A 12,377-nucleotide genomic window follows, 5' to 3' on the forward strand; every position below is an offset into this window, starting at 1 on the left:
CCTTGTACTGTGTCCCCTAGTGCGGGAAAATACTCGGTGGGCGCCGACGTGTGGGCGCGAGGGTATGGATCTCGCCCTAAATGGATTCCAGGGGTGGTCAAGGCCCTTCGCGGCCGCCGGCTTTGTGAAATACGTACGGACGACGGCATGGTTGTTCGCCATTACGACCAGATGCGCCCACGAGTGGTGGCCACGCCGGTGCCACTGCCCCTTCTTTCGCCCCCACCAGCCCGAGAAGCCAGTCCTGTCGCTGCTGCCGATCTCCCGTACGTGTTGCTGCAGCCGACGTCGCTACCGCTTCCGAGTACACCGGAACCGGCCCCAGTCACGACGCCGCCTTCTCCGGGACCCATCTCACTGGAGCACACCCCCAGGTCCACGCCACCTATGGATGCTGCTCCGGAGTTTTCACCCATCATCTCGTCCAGGAGGCACGTTCCACGCAAGAGCTTCCGTCCTGGACATTTTCGACCATACTCTCGTGTTTCTCCACAGGATCTTCTCGGGGCCTCCCAAGAGGCCATGGATGTCTCCGCACTGTCCATGTCTCCAAGGAAGTGAGTTTTTTTTTTTTTTTCAAGGGGGGAAAAGTGTTGTGACAGTGCCACGATATTTAAAAGTGCCGCTACGTCAGTACGCAAACACGGCGATAGAGGCGCTCCGCAACTCGGCTGAGCGCGGGAGCGCCACCTAGCTATGAACGGCGCCGGCCGCATGTCACGGCACGGCAGTCTAATGACAGATTCGGAGGTGGTAGCATGTAACCCACTATTGTTTCTACGTTTGTATATCCACGCAATTTATTAGTGATCAAAGGTTATAACAAATGGATTTATCAGAAGTATTGAATATGAGTCTGGTTTGAGAAGTCTGGCAAAAAAAAGTATGTCTTGTAAACAACTCAGTATACTTCTCGGCATAGAGTCCTTTGAGGGATTTGGTCCAGTGTCCAGTGATCCTCCAGCTTTTTCATCCCATCAGAAAAATTGGTTCTCTCAAACTCGGCAAAACACTCTTTGGCTGTAACTATCACTTCCTCATTTGATGAAAATTTCTTCCGTGCAAGCCAAAGTCTCAAGTTAGGAACAGGAAGAAGTCACTTGGGGCTTAGTCTGGTGAATAGGGCAGATGAGGGAGCGATCAGAAGCCCAGTTCATATATTTTTACCAGTGTTAGCCCTGCTATATGGTATGGTGTATTATCCTAGTGAAAGAGCATTTTATTGCATCCCATCCTTCGTCTTTTTTCAGCCAACATGTTTCAAAAGATTCAACATGAAGCATAGTAGGATCCAGTTACAGTTCTGCCTTTTTCCAAGTAATCTTTGAGGATTATTCCTGGGGAATCTCAAAAACAGTTGCCATCATCTTACCACCTGACAAAATGGTCTTTGTCTTCTTCGGTGCAATTTCACCTGCCTTTGTCCATTGTTTTGACTGCCGTTTTGACTGTGGTGTGTAATGATGGAACCAGATTTCATCAACAGTCACAAATTGGTAAAAAAAGTCTTGCGGATTGCAGTTCAACATCAGCAGATATTATGTTGAAATGTTGTGCCAATACTCTTTTGGTCGACTGTCAGCAAATGGTGGCAACCATCTCGCACAAAGCTTCTTCACAGTCAATTATCTGTGCAGGATATTATGCAGTTGCTCAGATGAGATGCCTGCAGTCTCGTAAATCACACTAATTTTTATTTCTTGCATTACCGTATCATGGATTTTGTTGACGTTTTCCTTTGTGGTGACCTCAGTTGAACGGCCAAAGGGTGGTTCATCTTCAGTACTTGTCCAGCCACATTTAAATTCTGATGTAATTACATTTGCCTGGAGACATATCGAGTTTCATGTACCCTTATCTAATGTTTAAATTCATTAATCCAAAAGTAAATGGTCTTCAATGATGATGCAGAGTCTACATGAACTTCATACAATTCTGTTTTGATTTGTGCAGCAGTTCAACTCTTCAAATGAAAATGTTTAATAACAGGACAAAACCTGGTTTTCTCAATTTTTAATTGCAGCTGACACATTGACTAATTCAGACAGCTGTTAATAATGAACTGTATGCTGTACATTGTTGATATTCTTTATATGATCCTTAGAAAAATCCAGATTTGCAACAAAAATGTTTATTCTTTCATTGAAATTTACCAGACCTATTAAACCAATCTCTACAATCATTTCCTGACAAAATGTTCATTCATGAATAATGAATCTGAAATACAATGGATCACCTTCAGGGGCTTTTCACAATTCTTACATTAGTTTTTAGTAACTTGTGTAATTTTTACAAAACTACTCTTACAAATTCTTCTTACCTTCTTATATCAGTTTAAAACATAGTTTTAAAGATATTTTTACTGTTCAGTTCAAAATATACTTACTGTAAATCTTTACAGCAACACTTTTTTGCATTTTCACTTTCACTTTCACTTTTGAACAAACGCTATGTGATCAAAAGTATCTGGACACTGCCAAAAACATATGTTTTTCATATTAGGTGCATTGTGCTGTCACCTACTGCCAGGTACTCAATATCAGCGACCTCAGTAGTCATTAGACATTGTGAGGGAGCACAATGGGACGCTCCGTGGAACTGAGTTTGAACGGGGTCAGGTTATTGGGTGTCACTTGTGTCGTATGTCTGAATGTGAGATTTCCACACTCCTAAACATCCCTAGGTCCACTGTTGCCAATGTGATAGTGAAATGGGAATGTGATGGGACACATACAGTACAAAAGCGTACAGGCCGACCTCATCTGTTGACTGACAGAGACAGAACAGTTGAAGAGGGTTGTAATGTGTAATAGGCAGACATCTATCCCGACCCTCACACAAGAATTCCAAACTGCATCAGTATCCACTGCAAGTACTATGACGGTTAAGCAAGAGGTGAGAAAACTTGGATTTCATGGTTGAGCAGTTGCTCATAAGCCACACATCACGCCAGTAAATGCCAAACGACGTCTTGCCTGATGTAAGGAGTGTAAACATTGGATGACTGAACAGTGGAAAAATGTTGTTTGGAGTGGTGAATCATGGTACACAATGTGGCGATCCGATGGTAGGGTGTGGCTATGGTGAATGCCCAGTGAACATCATCTGTCAACGTGTGTAGTGCCAACAGTAAAATTAGGAGGCAGTGGCGTTATGGTGTGGTCATGTTTTTCATGGAGGGGACTTGCACCACTTGTTGTTTTGTGTGGCACTATCACAGCACAGGCCTACAGTGATGTTTTAAGCACCTTCTTGCTTCCCACTGTTGAAGAGCAATTCGGGGTTGGCGATTGCAGTTTTCAAAATGATTGAGCACCTGTTCATAATGCAAGGCCTTAGGCGGAGTGGTTACACAACAATAATATCCCTCTAATGGACTGGCCTGCACAGACTCCTGACCTGAATCCTACAGAACAGCTTTGCCATGTTTTGGAACGCCGACTTTATACCACATGCCAGGCCTTACCAAACAACATCGACATTTCTCCTCAGTGCAGCACTCTGTGAAGAATGGGCTGCCACTCCCCAAGGAACCTACAGCACCTGACTGAACGTATGCCTGCAAGAGTGGAAGCTACTATCAAGGCTAAGGGTGGGCCAACACCATACTGAATTCCAGCTTTACCGATGGAGGCTGCCACGAACTTGTAAGTCGTTTTCAGTCAGGTGTTCGGATACTTGGGTCACATAGTGTAGATACTTTTGATCACATAGTGTAGACACTTTTGAAACATTCTGGCAACTTAAAACTATGTGGTGGGTCCATGTACAAAACTGGAACTTTGCTCATATCGTTACCCAGGACCCACTCTTACAGCTTTACTGGTAAAGCCAGGATACTCGGTCAGCAAGAGCACTGCTGACAAAAGCCAAGGTTTTGGGTTCGAGTTGTAGTTTTAATCCACCAAGATGTTACAAAACAATGCACACTCCACTGAAGAGTGAAAGACTCATTCTGGCAATATAGATTTTTTGTTAATGGCTGCTACTTGAAGAAAACAAGTCACAGATGTACAAACCAACAAGCCATTACACAGATCTTAATACACTATTGAGTCCACAAGTCATTTATCTCTTTTAGCATGTTGTAAAGAGATTTCATTTGTTAAATTATTTTGGTTCTTTCCCCTTCAGTTTCAAAAAAATGTTTGCAAAATTGGCAAAAAGCTATGTTTATGAAATTATGTTTTATTTTCCTTCTTTTTCCATTTAGCATGTCATCAGATGCTTTTAGGGAGTGTCAGCAATTTTACAGTTCATCCAACAGATCAAGCTTTCTACCTTTGTTAGTTTCCTCAGGTGCAAAGTGGTTTTTCAAGTGTCAGTTATTAATGAAGAAAATGTCAATATGTTTCGATTACAAGTATGATGTGGGTGAAAATGTACAAAGCAAAGGGGTTTTTTCATGTGTCAGTCATTAAATGGAAAAATGTCAATATGTTCTAACTGCAAGTGGTATGGAAGTGAAAATGCACAAAACTGTCATGAAAATAAAGTATAAAAAAAGAATGTAAGGACTATAAAAACTGCCTTCCTGAAGATAACCTCACATTTCTATTAGGTGTATTTTACAGTTTTAAACATTTTGTAACTGAAGTAGGATTTATTCAATATGGCAGTGTCAATCAAATTTGTAAATATTCTTGTCATGGAATAAGTGAAAGGGAATATCTGGGACAGATGCCTCATCCAGTGTACATTAATAACTTGTCACAAATAATCAACACAGCTTGTACTCTGCAATGGACCATATAAATTTGTTCTCAGTATTTTTTTGAAACTGCCTTTGGTCATAATTGCCAAATTTACTGTTATATAAAATAAGTACAAATTTCCAATTTGTTGTTATTTTTACATGCTCATGCTTTGGCCATAAACTTAGAAATTAAACAGAAAATGTTCACTAAAACAAAAAATTGATTAATTACCTTGCAATACATATGGTATGCTTCATTCATAAGGTGGTCTAGGTCCAGTTGCTTCTGAAAGGTCAGCTCTGGATTTCGGACGAGTATTGTGGAGACAATGCAGAGCAGCTGTGGACAAGAAGGATACAGAATAGTTTTTGTGATACTAACTATAGACCTCTATAAGAATTAAATACTGCAGTCCACAGAGAATACTAAATTAAATGTTCCCACAGCTAGGTCAGATGTTCCCATTTCAATACATCTGTGGGAAAAAAAATCAATCAATCAATCCAATCCTGGCAGAAGAATTTTTTGTTAAAATGAGTTGTTCAGTAAGAACCGAGTAACAAATGGAGATTATAAAGTGAATATTGATAAGCTTGAAGGGCCTGACAATTGTTCAGAATGGAAATGGCACATGTCTATGGTGCTCTGTTCATATGAACTCAAAGCCATTGTCATCAGTACACACAAACCTGTTGTATTGCCTTGAGATCCTACTACTGAACAAAACGCAGCAAACGCAAAATGGCAAAAGAATGACATGAAAGCAGCGAGTCTAATAGCAAGTGCGTTAAGCAAATGAGTTGCTGAACTTGTGTTGATGTACAAAAATGTTAAAAAAATATGGGACAAACTACATGCACGATTTGTATGCAGCAGAAGGCAACGCTTGAACACGACAAAACAAAAGACATTAGCACACATGTCGCTAAGTTACAGATCCTATTTGTAGATCTAATGATGAATTAATTTAATATGAAGAGAATACATTGCCAAAAGGAATATTAAATGGTCAAATGTTATCAACGCTAGGAAAGGAAAACAATAATTTTAAAGATCCCTGGGAGACATAAGAAAATCAGAGTCTGAACTTACTTATTGAAATAAATTGCACCACTGAATTGCATGAACAAAGTGCATTTGTTGTTTCTAACACTCAGAAATAGAAGATGTCAAAAGAGTGAGCAAAACAAAAATTTCATGGCAATGAATGTAAACAACCTGGCCATTGGGCAGTGGAGTGTTCACTGAATGCTCTTAACTGCAATAACACATGGCAAGAGGAGAAAGTGAATGGTAACACTGTATTTATCTCATGCACAATGGCTTTGTCTAGAAGAAATTGTATTGCTGTAAATAAATGGTATTGTAATGATGGTGCTACAAAGCATATCACTCCAAACAAACAGTACTTCATTTTGTATAGCGAATTTGATGTTCCTGAAGTTGTTTCATTAGGAAAGCAAGGTACTAATATGTGTGCGTTAGGTCAAGGAACAGCCTGTATCGGAATAAGATGAAACAATAAATGGTATAGTGCTAGAATGGAAAGTGTTATGCATGTGACTGATGCAAGTGCTCATTTGTTCTCAGCCAGAGCAGCCGCATATATCAGCTATGGTATAACGTTTGACACCAAAAGTTGGAGGAAGCAAGTATCAGATGACAATAATATAGAATCAACAAAATTCTTGAAAGCCAAAACCCATGAATTTTCTGAGGAAGATACATTGGAGCAGAATATAATGCGGGGGGGAGCACAGCCTGGATATAAAGTAGTGAGTTCTTCATGCTAACAAAAGTTAGTGTTGACAACCATAAAGATCCAAACTGTTATCCTGATGTACTGCAGTCAAATGAAGAAATAGAAGCACTAAAGAGCCACAATAAGTGGGTATTAGGCAAACATCCCATAAATGCCAGAGTATTGTAAAATCACTGGGTTCTATGTCAAAAAGTTGCATCTAATGGAAGCACTCATTTCAAAGCCTGATTAGTTCCTAAAGGATACACTCAGTAAGCAGCAACTGATTGTGAAGATGCATATACTCCTGTTGCATGTTATGACACAATTCAAGTTTTGCTACTAGTAGCAACTGCTTCAAAGTAGATGGTGTTGAAACAATTTGATGTGAAGATGGCCTTTTTGAATGGACAAGTACCATGCTGCTGGAGCTAACATTTTAGGGGAGTAATTAATAAAGTGGGTTTTCAAAACAGTGCTGCAGACCCTTGTTTGTTTTATCATAAATACAATGGAAACAGCCTGTTGTTCTATATGGCTGAAACAGGACTTCCATAAGCTCCTTGTTTTTGAGAGAGCTTCAGTCCGGTTCTGGATGCAGATACAGGGGAATGGAGGATCAGATACAACCAAGAGCTTGAGGAACTATACCAGCAGCCCAACATAGCAGGAACTGTCAAAGCCAAACGAATGCAGTGGGCCGGCCATGTAGTCCGGATGGAGGATCACAGATAGCCTTGGAAGCTCCCGGATTTCACACCGACAGGAAAGAGACTGCCAGGGAGACCCAAGAAGCGTTGGAAGGATGGACTCCATGAAGATTTAAACCAAGTGTCAATAGATGTGAATGGATGGTGGATAGCAGAAATGGACAGAATACAGTGGAGGAGGAAACTTGTAGATGCGTGCGGTACACTGGGCCTGATCACGTAGTAGTAGTAGTAGTAGTAGTAGTAGTAGTACAATGGAAACAGACTTCATGCAGCAATTTAAGCTGATGATGGTCTAATTGTTGGCAATGAAAAAGAATGAATTACAACTTTTCTGGACACTTTACAACATGAATTTGATATAACAATGGGGACCCTTGAGAATTTCATTGGCATAAAAATATCGCAAAATGAAGGCGGAGCAATTATGATGTCAAATATATATACAATCAACAAATACTTGAAAGATTTCGAATGGCAGAATCCAACATGATTTCAACTTCTGCTGGATATGAAGAAAATAATCAAGATGAAGCAGTTTCATCCTCTGTCCCCTATCACAAGGCAACCGGATGTCTTATACATCCCTCGATAGCAACTTGTCCAGACATAACTTTTGCAGTGAATAAAGCTGCTTGAGATATGGAAAAACCAATCACTGAGGACTGGAATTGAGTGAAATGCATATTTTAATATCTGAAAGGTACATTTATTCATAGAATTATCTATGAAAGGGAAGAAAATTTGAGAACTTACAGTGGGGTTGATTTCACTGGAGACAAGTAAACAAGACATTCAACATCTGGCATTGTGGCAAAGTACTCTGGTGGGACAATATCATGGACAGGTTACTTGCAGAAGGTTGTGGCTACATCTACAAGCAAAGCAGAAATTATTTCTGTAGGTGAAGGAGCAAAATAATTAATTTGATTACACTGTTTATCAAGTGAATTAGTTGAAATGCTGTGACAATCTCCAACACTTTATATTGACAATGACAGTGTATTAAAATTGGCAAAAAAATGCTGAATATTGTCATCTATCAAAACATATCAAGATTTGAAACTTTTATGTTTGTGACAGATTTCTGAGCAATGAAATTATGTTGGAACATATGGATGGAAAGAACCAGTTGACTGATCTTCTGACAAAGCCACATGAGTGAGTTCACTTTAATTTGCTGCAAGCAGAGACTGGTGTGCAGGAAGTCAAGCAGTAACTTATTGTTTATTTATTTGGCAGATTTGTTTTATTTTTCCTCTTGGAAGAAGTGTTATCATAAAAGGAAGAATGTTTTAGTGTTCACTGTTAAGTGTTATTCCTTGGTATTTTCCGAAATATTCTGGTTTTTATATAATCTCTTTGAAGTTCATTTAAGTTATGAACAAAAGTTGTATCCTGAGAAAATATACCATTCAAAAATAAAACTGTTGAGTTCAGACTTTATAATTTACAACAGGGAACATAACACGTAGAGTGGTTCAAGGATCAGTACTGGGCTCACTATTGTTTCTTACTTACATAAATGATCCTCCACTGACTTTAAAAGGAAGTTCAAAAACTGTAACATTTTCTGATGACACAAGCATAATAATCAATGGGCCAAACTCAAGCTTAGCACACACAGCTCAGGTGATAGCTATACATGTCTGTAAATGGTTCACAACTAACATTTTAAGGCTTAATTTCACAAAGATTTGTATATAAAATCCAAATTGGCAAAGATTGTATGTTAGCACCAGAAGTAGACATTAATAGTCACACATCAAATGAAATCCACTGTAAAATTCCTTGGGGTCCAGTTGCATAACAAGTTAAAATGTAAGATTCCTTGGGGTCCATTTGGATAACAAGTTAAATAGTACCAACACATGGATGGACTAATCAAGAAGCTCAATTCAGTATGTCATGCCCTTAGAAGCATCTCTCACTGTGTTGGGAAAAAAAGTTTGCTTATTTTGATTATTTTCAGTCCCCGTTTTTGTACAGAATTGTCTTCTGGGACAGTGCACCTAAAGTAAATAAAGAATCCGTTCAGCAGAATTAAACAGTAAGAATATTATGCAAAGTACTGAACAGTACTTTTTGCAGATCTATGTTTAGGAATTCTTACTCTCACTTCTACACTTCTATAAGCACTTACTCCTGAATGGTTTTTGTTGCAGATACTAAAAATTATTTACATTGTCACATACAGACAATACAAGACATAAACCAGACAGTATCATATAGGTATTAGTGTCAGTGATGTAGAGAAATAGCTGAAATTGCTAAAGTTGAATATATTTCCAGGATCTGGTGGAAGCCCTGTCAGACTATACACCGAATTTGTGGTTGAGTTAACCCCTCTTTTAATTATAACCTACCATAGATCTATTGAACAAAAAGTGCTGCCAAATAGTTAGAAGAAAGTCCATGTCACACCCATCTACACTAAGGGAAGCAGAAGTGATCCGTAGAACTACCGTCCAGTATCCCTCACATCCATTTGTTGTAGAATCTTAGAGTGTATTCTGAGCTCAAATGTAATGAGGTACCTCCAACAGAATGACCTCCTCATCCTGGCTAACCAACACGGATTCCAAAGATACTGATCATATGAAACCCAACTCACTCTTTTCTCAGGGTTGATTTTCAAAGAACATTTGACTGAGTGCCATATTTATGCTTATTATCAAAAGTGTAATTATATGGGGTATCAAGCAAAATTTGAGGGTGGATTGAGGATTTTTTGGTCTGGCAGACACAGCATGTTATCTTGGTTACAGAGTCATCGGCAGACACAGAAGTAACTTCCAGTGTGTCCAGGAAAATGTGTTGGGACTCTTGCTGTTCATATTGTATACTAATGATATTGCACACAATACTAACAGTACTTCAAACTTTTTGCAGATGATGCATTTACCTATAATGAAATGCTGTCAGTAAAAGGTGTACAAATATTGTCAGATCATCATAATATTTAAAAATAGTGTCAAGACTGACAACTTGTTTTAAGTTTTTGAAAAATTGAAACTGCACACTTCAGAAAATGAATGAGCCACTATTGAAATCAGTGAACTCATACAGCACCTGAGTGTAACACTTTGTAGGGATCTGAAATGGAATTATCACATAAGCTCTGCTGGTGGCAGACTTCAGTCCATTGGTACAATAGAAATGCTATCGGTCTACAAAGGAAATTACTTACTAACTCATGCAACCCATCTCAGAAATCACTCAAATGTGTGGGATGCATGCCAAACATGCAGTGGTTAGTACACTGGACTCGCATCCAGGAGGACAATGGTTTAACCCCGTGTCCGGCCATTTGATTTAGGTTTTCTGCAATTTCCCTAAGTTGCTCCAGGAAAATGCTGAGATGATTCCTTTGAATGGCCAATTTCTTGCCTGGTCCTTGAATCAATCTGAGATTGTGCTCCATCTCTAATTACCTCATCGTCAATGGGCTGTAAAAGCCTAATATGCCTTCTTTTTTCCATGCCAAACAGGATTAACAGACGATATTGAATATATATAGAGATGGGCAGCACATACATTCAGAGGTTTGTTTGTCCTGTGGAAGAATGTCACAGAGGTGTTCAAGAAAGTCATCTGGAAGACACCTGAAGACAGATGCAAACTATCCCGAGAATGGATTTTTATAAAATTTCAAGAACCGGCTTTACATGATGATCTAGGAATGTTCCCTAGGGAAGATTAGATTAATTTCAGTATGCTGGTACAATGAGAAGTACCATCTGTCATGCACTTTGCAGTAGTTCACAGAGTATAGATCTAGATCAACATAATTTTTATGTAGACCTAGCCTCCATGCCTTGAGTTCAAAATGGAGTCATGTGCTCTGATGGGAAGATATTCTACAAGCTCCCATCCAATATAAAGCAAGACATTGCTAATTTCTACTAATTTGAAAGAAAACAATTCAATGGCCACACAACCTACAAATTACATAAATATCAAGAATCATAGATTTAAAAGTTCTCTTAGCTAAATGGTAAGCAGTAGTGTTTGATGTAAGGATCTGTGACAAATAGTAATGTAGTGAAAAAGGACTCCAATATGTAGATGTAAGTACATTTTTCTTTTAAAAACACCATTGTAACCAAATAAATGTTAAGCTACTAATGCTTTATAGTAAAACTGAAGTGGCAGCAACTTATTTCAAAGTAGCTACTTTCTTTCTAATTCACTCAATTAAATTTAGATAGCATAAGCATGACTAGAAATTAAGTAATACAGTAATAGTTTATTGTTAATACGGTATACATATTAGGCTTCTATGATTTCCTCATCACAACGTTGAAAGCTTGCCTTCTTGATGGAAATTATGGGACTCAATGATTGAATGAATGAATGGAAAGCTACTACACACAAACCAGTTACACAGCATTTCACTTCCGTCACCTGTACATAGAAGACAGAAGCATGTATTAGAGAAGCACAGCTGTAGTGAGCTATCTCTGCACAGCTGTACCCATAGAAAACTACTGCAAATGCCTGTCAGTTGTGGGTATCCTGCTGTAGTACTTGCCTTGTGGCCTTGTATCAGGTATTGTATCAAGTGGATAATGTATGTCTTTGTGTATTTACTGTGAGCTCATGCTGGATATGTTATGGCCATCTCCTCATTTAATCTCCTTCCTTTGTGTCCTTGGAGCTGAGGCATAGGTGGCCAGTTGTGGGTGATGGGTCCATATGAATGATTGAAATTAAAATTTGTGAATAAAATTTCAATTTTAATTACATTAATGATATTCACGAACTAGATTTGTGACTTCTTGTAAATTCAAACAAGAATACTGTCTGCAGCCTGAAATGCTACACTCATGAATGAATCAGTTCCATGGTATCTTCATGACTCACAGTTTTGAGATGCAACTCTAGCCCAACTCGATCATAACGCATCTTCACACTGACTCAACTGAAACTGAACTGCTCCAAGAACATACTTGTAATTGATCAGAAACCTATGACTGCTTCTGAATAACAATTCAAATGTCAGTGGTTACATAAATTAACAAGTTTACTGCTTTCTTAATACTATAACAATAATGATCTCAAGACAAACTTTTTGCTCAGTCTGTGTCATTTAGTATCTTTGTTTCTTTATTTAGAATTGGGCCATCCTCTCTCTATATCACAGAAAGTCAGATTCCTCGCCCTTGAATCACCTGCATGTCTTAAGTGTGAAATGAACTATTCAAGTGGGAATCTCAATGCTTACAA

At 38.8% G+C, this 12,377-nt stretch overlaps 1 protein-coding gene across 5 annotated transcripts in view; it reads right to left on the reverse strand.

The window, feature by feature from the left end:
• The window catches only part of LOC126263736 (probable phosphorylase b kinase regulatory subunit beta), a 195,025-nt gene that overhangs the window by 12,132 nt on the left and 170,516 nt on the right, over positions 1-12,377 (reverse strand). For all 5 annotated transcript variants that reach the window (XM_049960911.1, XM_049960910.1, XM_049960912.1 and 2 more), the window contains one exon: positions 4,929-5,036. In XM_049960911.1, the coding sequence (XP_049816868.1) occupies positions 4,929-5,036 (108 nt within the window). The remainder of the gene's footprint in view (positions 1-4,928; positions 5,037-12,377) is intronic.

Source organism: Schistocerca nitens, chromosome 6 (assembly GCF_023898315.1).
Source record: "Schistocerca nitens isolate TAMUIC-IGC-003100 chromosome 6, iqSchNite1.1, whole genome shotgun sequence".
NCBI classification, from domain to species: domain Eukaryota; kingdom Metazoa; phylum Arthropoda; class Insecta; order Orthoptera; family Acrididae; genus Schistocerca; species Schistocerca nitens.